General features: G+C 52.9%; 2 protein-coding genes across 10 annotated transcripts in view; both read right to left on the minus strand.

The window, feature by feature from the left end:
- Positions 1 to 4: 4 nt before the first annotated feature.
- Positions 5 to 7,347, minus strand: Nfkb2 (nuclear factor kappa B subunit 2). Of its 4 annotated transcripts, none has more exons than XM_028874705.2 (23): positions 7,242 to 7,347; positions 6,061 to 6,156; positions 5,726 to 5,807; positions 5,571 to 5,611; positions 5,259 to 5,357; positions 5,023 to 5,174; positions 4,616 to 4,722; positions 4,369 to 4,527; positions 4,065 to 4,169; positions 3,853 to 3,938; positions 3,626 to 3,764; positions 3,361 to 3,486; positions 3,042 to 3,251; positions 2,820 to 2,961; positions 2,371 to 2,485; positions 2,066 to 2,279; positions 1,744 to 1,913; positions 1,544 to 1,646; positions 1,272 to 1,423; positions 992 to 1,061; positions 595 to 767; positions 362 to 473; positions 5 to 274 (listed from the first exon to the last, which is right to left on the minus strand). In XM_028874705.2, exons 2-23 carry the CDS (start codon positions 6,079 to 6,081, stop codon positions 153 to 155), a joined length of 2,700 nt encoding a protein of 899 aa, XP_028730538.1. In that variant the 5' UTR covers positions 6,082 to 6,156; positions 7,242 to 7,347; the 3' UTR covers positions 5 to 152. The 4 variants fall into 4 exon arrangements, with proteins under 4 accessions (XP_028730538.1, XP_028730536.1, XP_037062319.1 ...); XM_028874703.2 differs by having other exon boundaries at positions 5 to 277; XM_037206424.1 differs by lacking the exon at positions 7,242 to 7,347 and having other exon boundaries at positions 6,061 to 6,386.
- An 11,445-nt stretch (positions 7,348 to 18,792) lies between these two features.
- The window catches only part of Gbf1 (golgi brefeldin A resistant guanine nucleotide exchange factor 1), a 41,764-nt gene continuing 38,271 nt past the window's right edge, over positions 18,793 to 22,285 (minus strand). For 5 of the 6 annotated variants that reach the window (XM_037206456.1, XM_037206450.1, XM_037206452.1 and 2 more), the window contains exons 26-32: positions 21,927 to 22,077; positions 21,687 to 21,817; positions 21,397 to 21,498; positions 21,014 to 21,127; positions 20,704 to 20,884; positions 20,285 to 20,413; positions 18,793 to 19,645 (exon numbers count right to left, since the gene is read on the minus strand). In XM_037206456.1, coding sequence (XP_037062351.1) covers positions 19,365 to 19,645; positions 20,285 to 20,413; positions 20,704 to 20,884; positions 21,014 to 21,127; positions 21,397 to 21,498; positions 21,687 to 21,817; positions 21,927 to 22,077 — 1,089 coding nt within the window. In that variant the 3' untranslated portion in view covers positions 18,793 to 19,364. The remainder of the gene's footprint in view (positions 19,646 to 20,284; positions 20,414 to 20,703; positions 20,885 to 21,013; positions 21,128 to 21,396; positions 21,499 to 21,686; positions 21,818 to 21,926; positions 22,078 to 22,285) is intronic. The other variant, XM_037206460.1, reaches the window with a different exon arrangement.

The following is a 22,285-nucleotide window of genomic DNA, read 5'->3' on the forward strand; positions in this document are numbered from 1 at the left end:
GCCGTACCGTGAGTTGGGAAAGGGCCTTCCCCTTCCCATAGGAATCCTTTATTTGGCCCACTGAGGGTGGGCTTGAGGTGTTAAATAAGATTTCGACTAGGCAGGGATGCTGTACAGAGGGATCCTGGCGGAAGAAGTCGGCTGGGCAGCATTCAGTGCACCTGAGGCTGGGGGTGCCCGTGGCAGAGCCCTCCTGGCGGCTCAGGGGGCGGGCACAGCTTCTCTGCCTCCTGCTCCACGGACTGGCTCCCGTAGGCACTGTCTTCTTTCGCCTCTGCTGGAGGAAGAGGAGGGAGTCAGACCTCAGGCCTCAGGCCTCCCACCCTCCGCCCAGACCCACCTTCCAAACTGGTTCCTTTACCTGTGCTGGGCAGCTTGTCTCGGGTCTCGGGGTCTCTCAGCAGTCTGACCCCCTCGTGTAGACCCATGTCCGACAAGGCATCCAGCAGACCCCCCAAGTCCCCGCCGGCCAGCTGATGAGAAAGAGGAGACAGGAGACTGGAGTGATGGCTGGGGCGTGGGGGAGAAAGTCCTGGGGGAGGAGGCTCTGGATGAGTAGGGCCTCTGGAAGCTGGGCAGGGCAGACTAGCCCACCTTGTAACTACGCAGGAGGCTGCCGCTGGGTGAGGGGGTCTTCCTGTACGTGTCCACCAGACTTCGAAGCCCCAGTCGCTCGGCCAGTTCTGCCCAGCTGCCTTGGGCTTCCGGCCCATCTAGCATCTGCTCCAGGTTCTGCAGGGCCGCATCCCCTAGTGACAGCCCTGGCCCTGAGGAGACGAATACAGATCTGTGAGGTAGCTCCAGAGGTGGGCAGGGGCACATAGCTGGACACAGCTTTTGTCCCTGGTAATGTGACAGACAAGGCAAACATCGATGGGGCATGGATGGCAGAGCAGCTAGAGAAAGAGCCCTCGTCAAAGTCCTGAGGAGATCACCTCTGGGAGGAGGCGCCTGAGACTGGAAATGCCAACCTCACGCCTGCCAACCTCACCTGTAGGGCTGGGTGGGGCCAGGGGCGGCTCCGTGGTGTTCTGAGCAGCATTCAGCAGCAGAGTCTTCACCTGGGGAGAAAGAGTGGCCCGTCACCCCAGACCTTCAGCCAGTTCTCCCCAAGCCCGAGACCCGGCCCACGTCCCCAAGCCCATGACCCGGCCCACGTCCCCAAGCCCATGACCCGGCCCACGTCCCCAAGCCCATGACCCGGCCCACGTCCCCAAGCCCAGGCTGTGCCCGGTGCCCACTTCAGTGTTTCTATTGCCAGGATGCCTCACCTTGGTGCTGCAAGTGAGGTCAAGAGGTGTATGGCCCCGGAAGTTTCTTTGGGTATCCCTCTCAGGCCCCTCAGAATCCGAGTCGCTCCCAGAGGTAGGAGGTGAGGGCAGAGGGCACAGGGGCTCCTCGTTCTCTGCATGGATGTCAGCACCTGGAAGAGGGAGCCAGTCATGAGAAGAGACTAGTGGAGGCCCCACACTGAGGACTCAACAATGGCCGAAAGGTCCCCCTTCTCTTTCCTGCCCTGTTCGTACATAAGGATGAAACTTACCAGCCTTCAGGAGGAGGCGAGTGAGGGTTGGGGATCCAAGTCCAGCCGCCAGGTGGAGGGGTGTGTTTCCAGCAAAGGTCCGGGCATTCACGTTAGCATGGAGCTGTGGGGCAGCAAGGAGTGACCAGCACGGTCCAGGAGGCCGGGCCTTCCCACACACTTCCCACGGCCCTCCCGTCCCTTCCAGGCTTCATTCCCACCTTGGTAACCAGATGGGTGACCAACCCCAGCTCCTCCATCTCTGTGGCTAGATGCAGGGGTGTTCGGCCCCCTTGCCTCTCCGCCGCCTCCACCTCAGCCCCACTGTCAACTAGCAGATCCAGGCACTCGGGGCTCCGGGCATGAACTGCCAGGTGTACGGGGTACAGTCCTAGAGAAACAGCACACTCAGCCTGCAGCTGTGACCCCCAAGGTCACCTGGACAAACCCTGACCAGGCAACCCCGACTCCTGTCTATTAATCATATACCCTTCTTGGTCCCCCCCCCCTTGTCCCCAGGACTGGAGGAGGTGGGAAACTGACCTGCAAAATCAGGCATGTGCAACATCTGGGCCACGGCACGGGCCCCACTGTGCAACAGGGCCCGGAGCAGGTCTGGGGCGCCGGCACCCGCCCGGAGAGCCAGGTGCACAGCGGAGTCTCCATGCCGATCGAGCAGCGTGGGGTCTGCGCCCACCTGCAGCAGGAAGCTCACCACCCTTGCCTGCCCAGTGATGACCGCCAGGTGCAGAGGTGTCTGGGGAGGAAGGCGGAGTGAGCCGAGCCCACCCCAGCTTGGTGCTCGCCACCGTCGACTCCTCATGCCTCACCAGAGGCTTCCCTCTTACCTGGTGTAGGTGGTTAGTGAGGTTGATGGCCCCAAGGTACTGGGCATGATAGATGACATGGGCGATCTGCTCGATGACACCAGTCTGCCCGTGGATAATGGCCAGGTGCAGCGGCCTGGAGGTTGGAAAGTGAGACTTTGGTCTGGGAAACCCAGCCACCCATAGCATCATCTGCCCTCACAACTCCGCACCTCCGTGGTCTTCTTCACTGGGACCTGGTGAACCCTGAATGTCACCCTCTTAATCCTTGTCACAACTTGCTAACAAAACTGAAGGTCGGGGAGAGTACATTTCTTGAACACAACTAGAAAACAGCGAGGACCTGAGACCAGATCTGTCCGACTCTAGGGTTCGGCTCTTTGCAGTTTCCTCTCCGGGGCCCCAATCTCTAGACCTGGTACCAGGAGACTCCCTGGATGTCCCTAGGCCACGTCCTTCGGGCAGCTTACGTGTCTCCGTTCTCGTCTTGGGCCGTCAGCAGGTGGCGCTGTCCCGCCAGCAGAGCGCGCGCGTCCGCGGTGACGCCGTAGTCCAGCAACGCTCGGGCGCTGCGCTGCGCCAGACCGAAGAGGCGCGCGTTGTACTCGCGAGCTGCGGGGGACAGGACACGTGGGTGCGGGCCGGGTCACCAGCCCGGGGCGCGCCCGCCTGCCAGCACTGCTGAGACGTACCTCGCTGCAGCGCGTCGGGGGCCTGCGGTTCGCCCTGGGGGGCCTGGGGGGGCGCGCTCGGCTCTTCCGCCGCCTCCCCAGCATCCACGCCCCGCCCAGAGCCGGCCATCTGCGCTCCGCCCCCTCCACCCGGGTAGCAGCCCATTGGGGCCGCGCCGGACTGGTAGGGGTTGTAGGGCAAGGAGTGGGGGAAAAAGCCGAGGCTGCCACCTGTGGGCATGGGCAAAGCCATGAGGTGCCAGCCAGGACTCTCCCAGATTTCTTTTCTAACTTCCTCTTATCTCCTCCACCTCTCTCCCGGCCACTGGCACCCTCTCACCTCCTCCAGCGCCTCCATAACCCCCCGCGGAGCCCCCAGAGCCTCCACCCATGTGGGATCCACCCCCGAAGGGCTGGGAGAAGGTGGGCAAGGCCTTCCTTCGCTTCCGCTGCACTTCCTCCTTGTCTAGGGGGAACAAGAAACGGGGTGTTAAAATCCAACACAAGGGTTGTCGTCAAGCCCAGGCACCAGCAGCCACCTCTAGGGCGCCCCGAAGCCCACCTTGCTCCCTCCAGCCCCTGGGAATCCTGAAGCCCGGCCCCACCTTCCACCAGAGGGTAATAGGTGAACTGTTTGGAGTCGGAGACATCCCCCCCACGCTTGCGTTTCAGCTGCAGGAACACCGTTACAGGCCTCTCGATCTTCATCTTGTGGTAGGGCGGTGTCCGGAACACAATGGCATACTGGGGTGGAGGTGGGAGAGAGACCTCGTCGGTGTCAGTGAGAGCTCTGCCTGGTTCTGCCTCCGGGGCAGGGCCCGTCCCTCGGTACCTGTTTATGAACGTCTGTCGGGGAGAAGTCCCCAAAGGCTTGCCATCCATTCTCGTCATCTTCATAGAACCGAACCTCAATGTCATCTGCAGAGAAAAGCGAGGCTCAGCCATAGGGAGACTGCAGAGCCCATGCGTTTATCCTGAAGTTGCCTCCCCCCCCCCCAGCCTTACAGTCAGTGTCTCTAGTTCCAGAGAGGCCAGCTGCCTCACCTTTCTGCACCTTATCACAAAGCAAATAAACTTCGTCTCCACCACGCACAGACCCTGCTGTTTTGTCCATTCGGGAAATCTTCAGGTTCGAGGCCCCTGGAGACTCTATATGATGGGAGATGGGTTAGGGCCACATTGATGGAGCTGGGGACACAGGATTCTTCATTCACCAAGACAGAAGCAACACTCAGACTTGCTTAAGGCCACTCATCTCACATGTGGCAGGGCCAGGTTCGAATTCCACAGACTGAAGGTATCCCAAACGCTCCTCTGGGTCCTCACTGGGCACCCTCAGGATACTCACTGCTGTCATGGATGGGCTGGGAGATAACCGGCTTCAGAGGCAAGGAGAACGAGCCATCGCTAGCCCGAAGGAAAGCGGAGAAGCGTAGCCGCACGATGCTCAGATCCATGACTTTCTTCAGCTCCTTGGCCTCCTGCTCTAGCTCCCGACGCTCAGCCTCTGGATGGACAGTCTGGGTGTGAGCTCTGGGCTACTCTTCCCTTCTCTCTTGAAGCACCTCCTGACACCCCTTCGTCGGTCGCCATACCTGTAAGGCCCTGAGGCTTGGAACGAAGCCGCTGCCTTTGAAGTTTCTGAATCATAATCTCCATCATGTTCTTCTTGGTTACATGCAGGACACCCAGATTATTAAATCTGATGATGATGAGGAGGAGTCAGGGGGCTTTGTCCATGGAGCTCTTTCCCATGAGGCAGCCCCCGTCCCCCGTCCCCCCGTCCCCGTCCCCCCCCTCCCCCGCCCCCACCCCCACCCCGCCGCCCCGACAGGCTCAGCCTGGCTTTGTCCTCCAAGAAAAGTGTTCCTTTTATAAAGCCCTGGGATTCTGGGGCCAAAGTAAAACCTCTCCCTTTGTTTGCTAGTCACACAGGTGGGCTGGAACCCACGGCTGGCAGGCTATGAGCATCCCTCTGGGGCCCAGGAACGGGGACACCTACTGAGCAGTCATGTCCTTGGGTCCTACAGACACGGCACAGACCCCCAGCTCCGAACACTGCTTGCCCACCAAGCTGTGGGCATGCGCACGAGGTGGGTCACTGTGCGTGACGAGGTCCACCTCAATCTTGGCCGGTCCCTCATAGTTACAGATCTGAGAAGGGCAAAGGACTGTCAACAGTGGCCCCCGACACACTGTCCCCTAGCCTGACCACCCTCCGGCATCATCGGAACTCACCTTGACAGTAGGATAGGTCTTCCGGCCCTTCTCACTGGAGGCACCTGGCAGGCCTCCATGGGAGGGCCCTTCACAGCCATATCGAAATCTGAAGCCTCGCTGAAGGTTCCGTGACAGAGACATCGTGGTTAGGAGAGACCCCGCCCCCCACCCAGGGCAACCACTGGCCATCACTGACCACAATGACCGGCAGTGTGTCTCCTGAACACCTCCCCACAACAGACCATCCAGTCACATGGCTTCCCTGTCAGTTCTAGCTACCACACCTGTCCCCAAAGCTGAAGCCACAGCACACCTCTGTGACTCACTCACCTGCTTGGGCTGCTCCACAATCACCAGATAGGGGCCATTAGCTGGAAATAGAGGGGCTTTACTTAGCCAGGATCCCCAAGCCCATCCCTCAGGCAGAGGGTACACGCTCACTCTCCTCCCGGTTCTGGGACACCTGAGGCTAAGGGCTCACTGACCTGTCTCTGGGGCTGGATCCTTGGGCTCCCCAATGGAGGGGCTGAACTCAAAATCATCATAATCGGGGATGCCATCCAGACCCTGGTTTACAGACAGAGAAGGTGGGCTGTTGAATGTGAGCCCTCCACCTCCAGGCTCCAAGCCCTCAGCAGCCCCTGGGCTCCTCCTCAAGCCATAAGGAAGTTCCTTTCTGGGCAAAGTTTGCAGACAGGACGGATGGACAGGCTGAGACAGTCTGAAGACATGCAGAAGTGGGGCAGTGGAAGAGCCTTCGGGAGACAAGCAGAAGAGACAGGGGCACAAGCCGGCTTCAGGGCCAGGCAGTGTGACTCACTGGGTCGTAGCAACTGTCCATGTCTCTGGGCTAGGCCCCACTGTGTCTGGGCGGCTTCGGGCCCTTGTTCGGCTTCCCAGGGTTTCAGACGCCCGCCTAAAGTGAGGAGAGACGCGGGAGGGGGAGAGGGGGAGAGATCAGGATAGAGGTGGGCAGGAGAGCGGGCCCCAGATTTGGGGGAGGGTCTGATCTCCTCCGGCCGCCCGTCCGGGCGTGGCGGGTCAGATCCGGTGGAGGTCGAGATCCGGAGCGGGGCCGGGCCCGGGAAGGGGCAGAAAGTTAGTGCTGCTTAGGAAAGTCCCGAAAATACCAGGGGGAGGCGGAGCCGGAGGGGGCGGGCCTGGAAATGACGCCGGGGCCCCGCCCCCGCGGCGGGAGGGGCGGGAGGCCTGGGCTGTTCCTGGTTCCCCGCAGCGGCCGCAGCCCCCGGGGCTCAGTCGGGGCCTAGCCCGCCTCGCCCCCACTCCGCGGCCTGGAGCAACCTTGGGATTTTCGGCCAGCGTGGAGGACACGGCTGATTCACCCGGGGGCTTTTGTGGGGACATTCCTGCCGTCGGAGGCCTCTTTTCCGAATGGCCCGTAGGCGGGGGCTCTTCCAATGGGGGCCCCCGGGGTTCTGCCCGGAGAAGGCGATGCGAGCCGCAGGGTGGGGAGAGGAGTTTCCCCCTCCACGGTCTCTAGCGACTCCGGAACAGCTTAGCTTCCCGGATTCTCCCGCGGCACCTGCTCCGGGCGACCGGCCCTTGAGAGCGCAGCCCCAGGACCCTTTGTAAAACGCGCGTGTCCGTTACGGCGATTTGCGTTTTCAGCCCTAATGTCTTGTGTGCGTGGTGCGTGCGAGTGGTGGCAGCATGCACGTGCAAGTGAGCGTTCGTCCACACAGGTGAGTGAGTCCTTGAGCTGTTCGGTGTGGGCAGACGTCCGTGCACATCTGGATGCTGGTGCGCGGGCACCGGTGCACAGGTGAACTTGTGCCCGCGTGCGTGTGTGCGGGGCTGACACCCGGCCGGCTGTGCGCAGGCCAGCCTAAGGGGCAGGCTTACGTGTCGGTGTGTACCAGGGTGTCCTGTTCGTGTGCGCGCTCTCTGGAGGTGGTGTCCAGCCCCAGACTGTCACCCAGAGTCCCTCCTCCCTCCCTCTCCATTCCCCGGTCACTCAGGGGTCTGGACCCGGCCACTCACCGTGGTGGCGGCTCTGGTTCCGGCTTCTTTCCGAACCCTACCCTGGACGGGTCGCTGCTCCTCTCCAGCAACAGGGCTCCGGCCGGGAAAGCCCCTTTCTGCCCCCCGAGGGGGGGAATTCCCGTGACGTTCCCGTGCGTCACTCCTCAGGCCCTTTCTTTATTGGCTGAAAGTTTAACTCCGGGACTCTTGTAGCCAACCCGGGGCGACGCAGGCGCGCCCCTTACGGGGAAGGCTCGCCCGGGGCTGGTCGCCGGGTGTCACCCCAAGCCAGTTCTGCTGCGAGTGGCGAGCCAGCGGTGCGGGGCCCGGATCTCTGCACCGTCCCAGGCTTGCCCCGGACGGCTAGGGAGCCCACGGGGCCACTCGGCTCTTGCTGTGTCTAGCTCTTGGCTGTCTCCGAAACTGGGAACCCCCGGGGAAGCGGGCCAGCCCCGACACTCGGGTCCCTCCGGACAGGGACCTCGATGCTGGGAAGTTAAGGGAAGAGGAAGGAGGCCGATCTTGCGGTCAGCCCCAGATTGCCATCTAGCGGCCTCTCCGGATCCACAAGGAAAAGCTGGGGTCAACTCTCTCGGTTTCATGGCTTCTGGAGGAGACTCTGCGTTTAAAATGTATTCTCTAAGTGGCGGGTTCACAAGGGCCCAGGCTTTCAGGATGACCTGTTAGAGGAGCAGTGCTCTGGCGGGTGTGAGCGAGGGGAGGAGATGTTTGTCTGGGAGTCGCAGTCCTCGATCATACACCACAGATGTCTGGACTATTGGAACTGAAAGGCAACCAACCAGATGTGCTGATATACACCTGCAGTCCTGGCTTTCGTGAGACCGAGACAGGAGGATCCCCAGTTTGAAGCCACCCTATCTCAACACACATGCACACAATGGTGTCCAAAATATAATATTTCAAACTTGCTCCAGTGCAGAAAATGGCTCTGGGTTGTGGATATTGCTCAGCGGTGTGCTTTGCATGTGTGTGAGGTCCAGCTACCATCATAAAAGGGGATGGGAGGCTGGGGAGGCAGCTCAGCAGGAAAACGTCCAGTACCGGCCTTTCCAAGGGGATGGAAGTTCTGTTCCCTGTATCCACTTGGGACAGCTCACAAGTGTCTGAAACTACAACATCAGAGGATCCCATGTCTCTCTCCCAGCCTCCCAGAGTACTGAATTCATACGTACATTTCCTGTTCCCACCTCCACATCAAACCCCACATAATTACAAAAATTATAAAAAAAATCTATTTAAAAAAGTCATACTGAACACTTGCTCAACTATGTTCATAGCAGCACTATTCGTAATAACCAGAACCTGGAAACAACCTAGATGCCCCTCACCTGAAGAATGGATAAAGAAAATGTGGTACATATACACAATGGAGTACTACTAAGCAGTAAAAACAATGACATCATGAAATTTGCAGGCAAATGGATAGAACTAGAAAATATCTCCCTGAGTGAGGTAACTCAGACTCAGAAGGACAAACATGGTATGTACTCACTCACAAGTAGATGTAAAGCAAAGGATAACCAGACTACAACCCACAGTTCCAGAGAAGCTAGCTAGCAAGGAGGACCCTAGGAGGGATGCATGGATCGCCCTGGGAAGGGGAAATAGATGAGATCTCCATGAGTGAACTGGGGATGAGGGGTGGGCAATGTGGGATGAGAACATAAGGGAATGGGATGGTCGAGCTGGAACAGGGATGGAATGGGAGAGCAATGAAAGAGACACCATGATAGAGGGAGACGTCATGGGGATAGGGAGAAACCTGGTGCTAGAGAAGTTGCCAGGAATCCCCAAGGATGACCCCAGCTTGGACTACTAGCAGTAGTGGAAAGGGTGCCTGGGCTGGCTTACCCCAGTAATCAGATTGGTGAATACCCTAACTGTCATCCCAGAGCCTTCATCCAGTAACTGATGGAAGCAGATGCAGAGATCCACAGCTAAGCACGAGGCTGAGCTCCAGAAGTCCAATCAAAGAGAGAGAAGAGGGATTCTGTGAGCAAGGGGAGGTCAAGATCATGATGGGGACATCTACAGAGACAACTGAACTAAGCTACTGGGAACTCATGAACTTTAGACCAATAGCTGTGGAGCCTCCACGGGACTGGACTAGGACCTCTGCATAAGCCAGGCAGTTGTGTAGCTTGATCTGCTTTAGGGGCCTCCTGGCAGTGGGATCAGAATCCATCCCTGGTGCATGAGCTGGCTTTCTGGAACCCACTACCTGTGGTAGGACACTTTGCACAGTCTTGATTGGGGGCGAGGCTTGGACCTGCCTCAACTGAATGTATCAAGCTCTGCTGACTCCCCATAGGAGGCCTTACCTTGTCAGAGGAGGGGATGGGGGGGTGGGTTAGGAAGGAAAGCTGGGGGGGGCAGGAGGAGGGAAGAGAGGGATCTGTGGTTGGTATTTAAAATGCATAAAAAACTTAATAAGGGGGCTGGAGAAATGGCTCAGAAGTTAAGAGCACTGGCTGCTCTTCCAGAGGTCCTGAGTTCTAGTCCCAGCACCCACATGGTGGCTTTCAACCATCTTCTAGTGTGCAGGCAGAACACTGTATACATAATAAATAAAACTTTTTTTAAAATCTTAATAAAAAAGTTTAAAAATAAGATAAAGTCTTTAAAGAGAGAATAAAATAATATTAAAAAGATAAGCCATGCAAGGATGGAAAGTACAAAAAAAAAGCTATCCTGAGCTGAGTGGTGGTGCACACCTTTAATCCCAGCACTCGGGAGGCAGAGGCAGGTGGATCTCTGTGAGCTGGAGGCCAGCCTGGTCTACAGAGCGAGTTTCAGGACAGCCAGAGCTGTTACACAGAGAAACTGTGTCTCAGGAAAAAGAAAAAAACTAAATTAAATAAAAAGCCACACTGAAAACGACCTTTCACACTCTGTGACTTCTTCTTGAACATGTACGTCTACAAGAATTTACGAGATGGACTTCATGTCTGGACCTCTGGGTGTCAGCTTTCCCTGCAGGAGCTGTGCGCAATGCATCTCCATTTCTGGAGCACAGACTCTTTCAGGGCTCTCCTATGACTTGCCCTGATCTTTAGCACATGATTATAGACTTGCACCAGCACCAGGAAGCGAGTGGTATTAATTCTTATCTCCTCCACCCTTACACTGACTGAATGCTTGAGACAGGAAGCATTTTAGATTTTTTTTTTTAAATGTTTAGGGTATTTGCATAGACTACAGGTTGGGCTTAACTAATCCGAATAGATGGAACTATCCATTTCAGATTAGGGGTGCCAACCTGTATCCACTTAACACTGTTGATGAAGCCAGGGCTCAAAGAGGCTTAACACAACCAACCATAGCTGGGAAAGAGAGAGAACAGACTGATTTTTTTTTTTCCAAGACAGGGTTTCTCTGTGTAGCCCTGGCTGTCCTGGAACTTGCCTTGTAGACCAGGCTGGCCTTGAACTCACAGAGATCCGCCTGGCTCTGCCTCCCGAGTGCTGGGATCAAAGGCACGTGTCACCACTGCCCAGATGTCATTCCACTTTCAATGTAAGGATTTCTGCTTCTGCATCCAGTCCCAGCATAATGCCTGGTCCAGAGAAGATGCATCAGAAATCTGCTCCATCCATTTGTCAATAAACAGCGAGGACTACTCTAGAAAAATAATGTCCCTGCTTGCAGATGGAAATCAAGTAGACATATGCCATTTCTAAGTTCTGCTGAGGAAAATTACGTAGGCAGGAAGATGAGCGTGAGTGACTAGGAATTCAGATAGTCAGGGAGAGCCACTTTGAAGAGGTAACGTTTATACAGTGACTGGAAGGCTGGCCATCCTGACATACGCCTTTAGTCCTAGCACTCAGGAGGCATGTTGATTTCTGTTAGTTCAAGGCCAGCTAGGACTTTATATAAAGACTCTTCCTCAAAAACAAAACAAAACAAACAAACAAATAAACAGAAAAGACAGTGACTTGAAATAAGCTAGGGAGTGTGTCACCTTTTATATCTAGAGGAGGACCATTTGTGAGTGGGGCTGAACACTGCAAAGGTCCCACATGAATGTGTACAGCATATCTGAGCAACAGTAGCCTGGTGGACAGATGGACTAAAGCAAGAATTTGGGGGATGGGGCTGTAGATTAGACTAGAGCATTTTCCCAGCATGAACAAGGCTCTGAGTTCAACTTCCAGTACTCTGTCTCCAAAAGGGTCAGGGGGCAGGGAATTTGGATGCATTTGTTCTGACTAGGATAGGCAATGGAATGAAAATGTCATAGATTCTAAAAGAGTGCATGGTCTACCAAGCAAAGGAGGGAGGCCAGGGTCCCATAAATGGAGGCTTGGACTTGGAGGGTGGGGTTAGGTAAAACACATACACATAGAATAAAAATAAACATATCTTTTAAAAAAGGAACTTCTGCCTTAATGTTGGTAACTTCAAATGCCTGTGAGTCAGTCACTTGAGTGGAAATGTTGAAGGGCAGGAGAGTGATTCAGAGAAGTCAGTTAGCCTTAGAAAGTTGAAGCTGGGCATGAAGTCAATGCAATGGATGGCGTTCAATGCTTTGCCAGAGGATGGCATCACCAGAGAGAAGAGAGAGCAGGTTAGGGGGCTGACGACTAAGTGTTGGATGCTCAAATATTCAGAGGTTGTGGAAATGAGCTAAAAGGGACCAGAAAAGGGCACATGGCCAGTGGGGTGGATGAGAACTGAGAAAAACCAGTGCCTCTTCCTCAGGGAAGACTATTTCAAAGTGCAGATGACAAACTGTGCTGTGGAATAATCCTTCTGTACACTGTGAAGATGTGTGCGCTCATTGTCAATAAAAAGCTGATTGACTGATGGCTAGGCAGGATTTTCAGGGCAGAGAGAATGCTGGGAAGAAGAGGAGTGGAGTCTTGGAGTCAGGAGGAGATGCCATGAGAGGCAGAGCGAACAGGACGGGAAGTACATACATCAGGTAAATGAGCCTCGGGGCAGCACTTAATAGAAATGAGTTAAATTATAAGAGCTAGCTAAAAATCAAGCCTAAGCTACTGGCCAGGCATTTACAATTAATATTAAGTGTGGTTATTTGGGAGCAGCTGGCGGGACAGAGCTGAAGGTGGTCCTGATGAAAAACTCTGCCTACATAACTGTTGAGGTGAGCATCCTCTTCTCTAGGGACTCAACTACTAGTTCAGCTTAGGGACTAGCTATCTCTTGGCTGTCTTCCAGTCAGTAAGCCCTGGATGAAAATGAATGCCTGTGCCCTAATATCCCTCGGCTCTGTTGTTTCTAGCAGTGGGTGGGTGGAGATATAAGTGTGTGCCATGTGGCTCATTCTGCAATTCCCCATCCTAATATCATCTTGCATGAGAACATTCACATGTATTCATGGTGTATGTGGAGTTTCTGCACTACCACCGCCTCTTAGAATAAAGAACCATCAAAAGAAGAAGAAGGAACAGGAAGAGTGGAGAGTGTACCAGATCTGGTCCAACTCCACACCTCATGTGTTGGCCTCAGACTTGTGGAAAACACTTCTACAGGATGCTGGGGCAAGCCAGCACTGACACACACACACACACACACACACACACACACACACACACAGCCAGGTGTATAGCGTGGAAGAAATGAGACCCTGCTTCAACAAGGTGTTAAGATAGAACCTACTCCTAAATGATGTCTTGTGGCCTCCACATCCATGCCCACATTCACACACAGATAAAAATTAATTTAAAAATGTTCCCATCTCCCAAAGCAGAGAAAGTGCCTGTATTCTAATAACTCTTAAATAACCCATGAGTCTGTGCTTAGAAACAAAGGGAAAAGCTTTCCTGGAAACAGTAAATGCTAAGGAATAAACAGAAGAAGTGTTGGTGTCTAAAGATCACCGTTGTCAGGTGGTGGTGGCACATGCCTTAACTCCCAGCACTAGAGAGGTGGAGACAAGAATATAAGGCAGGCAGAGACAGGATCTCAGCCCCCCTTCTGGTCTGAGCATCCAGAGAGATAAGAACTCTCTGGTGGCTGCTGCTCTGCTTCTCTGATCTTTCAGCTTTCACCCTGATATCTGACTCCTGGTTTTATTGATAAGATCACGCTTCATTTGGCATCCAACTTTTGGGGCACAAATTCATGAAAAAGCCCCTTGCCTGTGATTTGCAGCCTCTGGCACATGCCAGAGGTGCACATGGGGGCTCCTGCCGAGTCACTGCCCCACTGGCTAGGTTTTCCTCCCCCCCCCCAGCCTCTGAGCGAGTCTAGGATCTCACAGCCCCTCACCACAGGCCAGCTCTGCCATCAGGCAGCTCCTGCCGCACATGCTTCCCCCCACCCAGCATCCCCTGTGTGCTTTGGACAACAGGCTCCCTATCCCACTGGGTTGTGGGCTTTCCCTGGACCCCCTCCTCGGGTTGCTGCCACACTGCCTTAACACCCACTCGGGCTTCTGCTGATCTATGCAGCAGCAGTCAGCCTCACTTCACTATCATCTACACCATCATTTGTCAGCAGATTTTGTGAGACAACTGGAAATTCTTAAAGGGGGGAATTAGTTTAAAAAAAAGAGAGTTTTTTCCCCACATTAAAAAATGGGAAACACTATTAAGATGGAGGGAGTTAGGTCTCTGTATGATTACACAATGGATGCTGACCTGGCTGGAGGGGGAGGATTGCTATTGCTTGGGTTTATAATTGAATACCCAGAGAACTTAAAGATGAAAAACTGAGAGGTATAAGGAGACTTAGAGGAGGATTTTGACTTGAGAATTTGAGGACGAGATGGAAGATGAGGAAGAGCCAGATGGGGAAGTACTAGATGGGTAAGAACAAGATGAGAAGAACTTAGATGATGAGGCAGAATTAAGATGAGAGAATTAAGATAGAACTTAGAGGGGACAGCAGATAAAGGTAGAGAGAAATCAGGCAAGAAAGGAGCTAGGCATGAGAACAGAACTGAAGTTGTGTAGAATGAATTTTATCCCAGAGGAATAAAGTAAATGAACAAAGAACTTGGTGTACTTAGATCCTTTTCCTGAAAATAATTCTCGCAGTTTGTAGCTTCTCTTCTGGGCCTCTGGGAAGAATATTATTAAGGCTTGTTCATTAATAATATTCAAAAGGGTGGGTGGTTTTTGGTCATTTGTGGGTTATAGATATTTGTCATCATTTAGGAAGGTTGGTTACAACTTGTTATTGGTAATGGTCAGGGAAAAAGTTGAACACAGGAGATTAGATTCAGGGTTCTCATTCTAAAAAGAAAAGGGGAGGAAATAGAAATAGGATAAAAGGGCAGTGGTGGTGCACACCTTTAATATCAGCACTTGGGAGGTAGAGGCAGGTGGATCTCTGTGAGTTCGAGGTCAGCGTGGTCTACAGAACAGGTTCCAGGACAGGCTCCAAAGCTACAGAGAAACTCTCTCAAAAAACAAACAAACAAACAAACAAAAAACCAAACTAAAACAAAACAAAAAGAGAAAGAAATAGGATAGAAAGGCAGATTATTAAATCTACTTTAAGCCGGGCGGTGGTGGCACACGCCTTTAATCCCAGCACTTGGGAGGCAGAGGCAGGCGGATCTCTGTGAGTTCGAGGCCAGCCTGGGCTACCAAGTGAGTTCCAGGAAAGGCGCAAAGCTACACAGAGAAACTCTGTCTCGGAAAAACCAAAAAAAAAAAAAAAAAAAATCTACTTTAAAAATGCAATTACTATTTTTAAATATTTTACATTGGCTTGATTTTTTATGTATTGATACAGATTTAAGGTTATTTTAGTTCGAACATATTGTACATATTTTTTCTACTCTTGTTCAAAGTATTGTACCTATACAGCTCATCTAACAATGTAACATAAGTTTCTAGTCCTTGAAAATTATTATTACAAACCATTTAGGATATAAAGAAATGCAGGTTAATAGTCACCTGTTACAATCTAACTTGTAGTCATGTTAGGTATATTCTCAAGATGAAACAGATATATTTTAGGTAGGCAAGTGGTCTTCAAACACTTTAGAGATCTATAGAATAGGGCATTTAAGATATTTTAATAACTTACATTTTTTCTTGTGTGTGTGTGTGACAATGAGACATGTCCGCTCTTAGCAGCACCAATCTACTTCAGAGAAGATGATGGGCATCAAAGAAACTCCATATGGAGTTTACTTTCTTTGTAGCAAAAGGTAGCCACTGGGCAAGAAACTGCCCTTGCCTTGACTGCTGACAGTAAGTATGCTGTCCAAAATGGACAAGCAGGACAGAAAAGAAATTGACTGCAGAACTTTGCCAAGACAAGGTGGGACAGTCCTTCAAAAATCCTGGTTTTTATTGATAGGACTAATTAGGATTGCGCTTCAGATATTGTCATGATTCAACTGTTGTTTTTTGTAATAGGAGAATTCTGGTGAGTGGTTTTTCATTTCCTGTTGTAGAATATTAATTTAAGCCAGGCGGTGGTGGCGCACGCCTTTAATCCCAGCACTCGGGAGGCAGAGGCAGGCGGATCTCTGTGAGTTCGAGGCCAGCCTGGGCTACCAAGTGAGTTCCAGGAAAAAGGCGCAAAGCTACACAGAGAAACCCTGTCTCGAAAAACCAAAAAAAAAAAAAAAAAAAAGAATATTAATTTAAGATGTGTTACATTTATTTATGCTGTGGAATATTTGGTTAATGATGCAAAGATGTGTTGCAATCCTTTATGTTGCATTTGTTTAACTCAGTGAAGCTGTGCTACTTTGCCTGTCTAAAACACCTGATGGTCTAATAAAGAACTGAACGGCCAATAGCAAGGCAGGAGAAAGGATAGGCGGGGCTGGCAGGCAGAGAGACTAAAGAGAAGGAGAAATCTGGGAGGAAAAGGAAAGAGAAGAGTGAGAGAACAAGGAGAGGAGGATGCTAGGGGTCAGCCATCCAGCCATCCAGCCATCCAGCCATCCACGGAGTAAGAGTGAAATTAAGATATACGGAAGTAAGAAAAGGAAAAAGCCCAGAGGCAGAAGGTTGACAGGATAATTTAAGTTAAGAAAAAACTGTCTAGAAACAAGCCAAGCTAAGGCCAGGCATTTATAAGTAAAAATAAGCCTCCGTGTGTATATTTATTTGGGAGCTGGGTGGTGGCCCCCAAAGAACCAAAGAGCAAAAACAACAAAACAACATTTTCCTTCTTAAAAAAAAGATTTATTTTAAATTATGTGTTTATCTGTCTGTGGGTATGTGCAAGTGAATGTAAAGGCCAGAAGAGTGCATCAGATCTTCTGGAGCTGGAATTACAGGCAGTTAGGAGTCGCTCAACATGGGTGCCTGGACCCAGGTTCAGATCTCTCTCTCCAACCTCCATAAATGGTTTTCTTTGCTTCCCAGCAGGAGGTCATCCTGTAGGCCTCCAGCATCTTCTCTACTTGGTGAGATTGAGAGACATACAGTTGTCCTTTCCCTTTCTTCATAGGATGGCCTAGTGCAACTCTGTCGCCTAAGCTGGAGATGACCAGTGTGTTAGGGAACACTCAGGAGACCAGGCCTGCGAGCATCCCTCACAGAAGGGGAACAAGGACTAGCAGCCTCATCTGAGGGTCCAGCTACCACTTCCCATTTGCCTGTGCACAATCCTGCCCTAGCTGCTCATGGCCTATGAAAGGGGTAGAAGGCTGACTGGGGTAGGAACCCCAGTGATGAAGCTTTCATGAACCATCACCATGCTGGGGTGGGCTTCTCAGGTGATACCGGTGCCTGAGTATTGTAGAATATTACTTAAACTATGTAAAGATGCGTTACCTTTGTTTCACCTTGCCTGCCTAAGGCACCTGATTGATCTAATAAAAAACAGAACAGCCAATAGCAAGTGTGCAGAGGAACAGACAGGGGTGGTGGGCAATTTAGGCTTAAAAGGAAGAAAGAATGAGGGAGTAAGAGAGGGAGATTCCTGAGGTCAGCCAGCTAGGCAGCTGCCAGACAGACAGAGACAGAGTAGTAGGACATACAGAATGAAAAGACCTGAGACAAAATGTAGATGAAGAGAAACAGGTTAAATTAAGTTATAAGAGCTAGCAATAATGAGCCTAAGCTAAGGCCAAGCTTTTTTTTTTTTTAAATGATTTATTTATTTATTATGTAAACATTGTTCTGCCTGTGTGCCAGAAGAGGGCACCAGATCTTATTACAGATGGTTGTGAGCCACCATGTGGTTGCTGGGAATTGAACTCAGGACCTCTGGAAGAGCAGCCAGTGCTCTTAACCACTGAGCCATCTCTCCAGCTCCAGGCCAAGCTTTTATAACTAGTATTCTGTCACCATGTCATGATTTGGGAGCTGCGCCACCTGAGCCACCTGCGTCCTTGGAAGTCCCCGTAAACTCACTTGTTTATCAGGCTAGACTTGGGTGTCTGTCAGTGAACTGATGTTTCTGTATATTTATTAGGAAAACACAGTAGATGTCCTAGGTGTCTCCCCCCTCCCCCCGGGAGATGTGAGGTGCTTTCTGGGCAGAGCTTGTGGGGCTCAGATGGGAGAAGAGCCCGGGGCTGAGGTGAGGCCCCGGTGTCCAGCTGGCTGTACACTCTGGCTTTTCTGTATCACCCATTGAGTATTTTGTGCCTCATTTTCTCAGGGGCAGGGTTGGGCAAGGCTTCTGATTTGTGTGGAAACTAGGCCTGGTCTGGACCTGAGTGACAAGGAAGGAAGAGAAACTATTATATTTTATAAATATTTCCTCATATCAGGTGGTTTCCATTTCTCGTGTACTCTTTCCTATACCCGAGTACAGTATTTATAGAGGCCCCAACTCCTGGCAATGTGCAAGTGCTGAGCGAAGGGAAGCCTAGGTCCTGAGAAGCTGTCTAGACAGCCCGGCATCAGTGTGAGTGGGGAAGTCCCCAGTGCTTCAGGAGCAAGGCCAGCTGGTCACTGGCAGGTCCCATGCCCCCGTCCCCTAGGAGGGGCAGACATTGTGTAGGAAGGACCAGGGAAGTGAAACAGCTCTGCTTTGGCTTTGCTGTGCTGGAGATGGAACCCAGGCACCAGGCAACTAGGTAAGCTCTGCCTCTGAGGCACACTGCCGTCCCCAGAATCCCAGCAGTGTCTGCCCCACGCAGTCCTGCCTGCCTTCCCGTGATGCCAAGGTCGAGGGAGAGGTCCTTCAATCCCATTTCAGTGGCTAGGGTAGATGGAAGTGGTGGCGCAGGGAACAGGAGAGACTGGAGCCAGTCTGATAGCCTGGGCCTGCAACCGCGGGCAAGATGGCCCTCCACGGGTCCAGCCTCACGGCCTCCTGTACTCTCAGGTCACGAGGCTCATCTGAAAGCCTTCTGGGCAGCTAGCTGCTCTGGCTAACTTACCTGCCCTATGGTCCTGGCCGGCTTTCTTAAGGTTCTTTCTTGGAGCAGTTATCCCACTGCCTCAGCCCTTGACACAGCTCCTTCATGGCAGTGGGGAGTGGGGAGCCTCTGGCTGCCAGCTGGGGGTCAGGGGGGTCAGGGGGCCAGGCCTCACTGGTGCTAAGTTCAGCTTCACTTACCTGCTTATCCAAGGTCCAAGCAAGCCTTGGACAGGATATTCAAATAACACAGTACCCTGACACAAATGCAAAAGAAAACCGCAGGAATAGGAAATGTGTCAGTACTCAGACATTTATTACATCCTAAAAAGTCCACTGGTGTTATTCTCCGTATGTACATGCTCCTATGGGTAGACCCCCATCAAGTCCTATCTGTCCACCTTCCATGGGGCCAAGCAACTCCGAACTGACCAACTATTTGATGAAGGAAGAAGAACTGGAGGAGGTGGCCCAGGGCTGATGGGACTGGATGGAGAGAGGGACAAAGTGCAGAGTGGCTGGGCTTGGCTCTTACCGCCTAACCTGGCAGGGGCACATGGCAGGCACTGCAGGGTTGGCACAGCAGGGTTGGCTCCATGCCTCCCCAGGGCTGCCAGGCTGAAGGCAGAGGCTACGGCTTATGCCTGGGTCACTCTCAGCTTGGAAGCTCAGGAATGAACAGTAGAGGAAGAGAGTCTCGAAGCCTCAAGTGGATCCCAGCAGGGACTAGAGAAGTTCTCACTTCCCCCATCAAGCAGCAGCAACAGCAGCTTGCTTTGGGCCTGAAGATGTCTGTGGCCCTTGAAACGGGAAGCGGTGCCTGGGACGCCCGGTGGAAGTGATGGTCCTGATCTCCAGGGACCTGCCTTAGTTGACTTCAGAGGTGGGTATAGGGTCTGTAGGACGGGGTGTGGACAAGAGAGGCACTGGGGAGGTGGCCTCGATGAGTGCAGGGTTGAGGATGATGGGCAGAGTCATGGGTGGCACTCCCACCTGCAGCGGGGAAGTCAGGGGCTGTAGGATTAGTGGGGGCTGGGCCAGCGGGGGAGGTCCCTCGGGGGGAGGACTCAGTCTGCTGGGGCTGGGGGTCACGGGCGATCCGGAAGAGCTGCTGCTGGCGGCTCGGGGAGCCTCAGGCTTCTCTGAGTCTGTAAGGTAAACAAAGGCGCTGGCTGCAGTCAGACTTGCTGGTTGGCAGGAGAGGACCCTCAAGCTTCCTCTGTCCCTCCCACCTCCTCAGTTGTGAAGCTGGAACCTCCTCTTAAAACTCACGTCATGTAAAAAAATACATTAAGAGCCGGGCATTGGTGGCGCACGCCTTTAATCCCAGCACTTGGGAGGCAGAGGCAGGCGGATCTTTGTGAATTCGAGGCCAGCCTGGGCTACCAAGTGAGTTCCAGGAAAGGCGCAAAGGTACACAGAGAAACCCTGTCTCGAAAAACCAAAAAAAAAAAAACAAAAAAAAAACCCCCCACAACTCATTTCAGGACGCCGCAGCTTCTTGTCTCTACCTTTTGCTCCTTCACTGTACCCCTCCCTCAGTAGGTCAGTTTTGGTCTGGATGTTACATGCATTCCTGACAGGATTTTGTATAGTGGCGCAGGCCTCTCCTCCCAGTCTAGAGAGTTTATCACAGTGTAGCTGGTCCTGCTGTCTCCCATAGGAAAGCAGGCAAACAGGATTCTCACAATGACTTCTTCCCAGGCTTCCAGCCACATCACAGCAGTAATCCTAAACTGCCCCGGGCATCTTCCTAGATTCACCAACCCACCATCTGAGGAACTCACCACAGGCCCCCACTTCTGAGGGTATCTCTGAAGAAAGTGGATGGCCAGTTACCCTGGGGTCACCAGCAACAGGAGTCAGGTGGGTGGAGGCCAGAGGTTTTTGGCTGTGAGGTTCCGTGGGCATGGGGTCTGGAGCAGAGAATCCAGATGGCGGCACTCAGTGCTTTCTCTCCTGCAGGATCTTGGCTACCCACCAGCCCTCCAACAACACCCCTGGGAACAGGGTCACAGGTAGCTAAAGCTAGCTTCACATGTACCCCAAGATGGTGTAGCTAGATTCTCCTGCCTTCAGCTCCTAAGTACTGGGGCTACAGGTGTGTGCCACCATGACCTGTGGAAAGCTATTACTCTGTCCATCCTCCAGTGGACAGAGAAAATTAAGCTTTGAGGATTCCTTGTGAGATTAGAGCAGATCTTACCCTGGATGACTGTCTGCTTGAAGAGCTCATCACGTAAGTGTGGCAAAAAGCAATCAATGCGCTCCCAGGTAATCTCCCAGAGGGCAGAGGGACCACCTCCTCTCGAATCTGCACTGTGGAAGATCTCTGCTGTGTCCATCACCAGAAGCATGTTCTTCAGAGACTCAGGGATTGCTTCTGACTGCAGGCAGCAGTGGGACCAGGGAACAGGAGAGGTAAGTTGGAGGCAGCCATGAGGGGCAAACAGCAAGTCTTCTCAGCATGTGGAAGAGGAAGTGCTCAATGGGAATTGGGTCAAGGCAGAACATACCAGCAAATCACTGGAACCTGCATGCATGTACTTGTCCATGAAGTCCAGGATGGTGAGCCACAGGGCAGCGAAGGTGGACAGTGACAGCAGTGGAGACAGGTGCTGCAGGAAGACCTAGAGCCCACCAGCCAGCCCCTTTTAGCCAAGGGTAGTGGAGAGCTTCTGTGGCCCTCTCCAAAGCCAAGGGAAGCTGGTTCCAACTTGCAAATATTCAATCAGAGGTTCCTCTGAAATCCAGACCCCCCCTGAGTCCCTGGGCAGCCTCAACAGCTGGGGTTCTGATCACTTACATGTCATCTTTGGGCCCTATGAGAAGGCCTGGCTTCTCTAAGGGAAAAAGGCAGGCGGGGGAGAGGAGGTGGATGCAGGGTGGTGAGCAGTACCTTTGAGAGCAGTGTGGAAGCCCTCATCCGGGTCTCCTCCATTCCACCCACATCTGCAGGGCTGATATTTTCTAACAGCTTCGTCAGTAGAGGAAACAGCACCTGGTAGGTAAACATCCAATGTCAACTGAGCCCAGTCAGCTGGACAACTTTGCCCCAGGGAAGCTGGGTCTGGGTGGATGGGCACAGAACAGCAGAGAAGAGCTGATGCTGGTGAATGGCAGGAGCTCTTGGGTTGCCTTTCTGCCTTATGAGCTGAACGTTCTCTGGAGAGCAGTAAGAAGTCGTACCTTGTTAAAGCAGGACTCCCATTCCAGGGCATCTAGCTTCTGTAGGTCATGTACCAGAAGCGCTCGCTGCAGGTACGTCAGGGCCTGCATCCGCACCTGGCGCCGGGCGTCACAACACAGGCAGGCAATACCTGAGAGTGAGAGCAGGTCAGGGTCTCCCAGGCATTGGTCTGGTGCTCCACAAGCTTCAACGTCACCCGTCCCTACCTTGCATCCTTCCAAACCTTTACCCCAGGTTACCTTGTAATAAAGGGCACCAGCAGTGGGCCCAGAGGGTGCGTGAGTCAGCGTCAATCTTCCGGCCCCCAGACTCCAGGGGGCGCTGCTCCTCTGCCCACGAGCTGTAGATGGAGGCGGCCCGAGTGTGCAGGGTGTGCATCAGATCCAACAACTGGGATAAGAAGAGGGTAGGATGTGACTAGGGCTGTTCTCTTGGGCCCCTCCCTCTCTCCTCCCTCCCTCCCTCCCTCCCTCCCTCCCTCCCTCCCTCCCTCTCTCCCTCCCTCCCTCTCCCCAACTACCCCTGACTGGGTCTTCAAGGGACCCTCAGAACACGCTAGCCATAGTCCACTCCTCTCACAACTTCCTCTGCTTCAACG

Source organism: Peromyscus leucopus, chromosome 1, assembly GCF_004664715.2.
Source record: "Peromyscus leucopus breed LL Stock chromosome 1, UCI_PerLeu_2.1, whole genome shotgun sequence".
NCBI lineage: Eukaryota > Metazoa > Chordata > Mammalia > Rodentia > Cricetidae > Peromyscus > Peromyscus leucopus.

What these genes read in the sequence shown, in the direction of transcription:
- Nfkb2 (XM_028874703.2), bottom strand. Translation starts at nt 6,081, where the DNA reads ATGGACAGTTGCTACGACCCA. An exon ending in CCAGCCCATCCATGACAGCA is followed by an intron (nt 4,170 to 4,368) that starts GTGAGTATCCTG and finishes CCCATCATATAG; the next exon opens with AGTCTCCAGGGGCCTCGAAC. An exon ending in CGACAGACGTTCATAAACAG is followed by an intron (nt 3,765 to 3,852) that starts GTACCGAGGGAC and finishes CCTCCACCCCAG; the next exon opens with TATGCCATTGTGTTCCGGAC.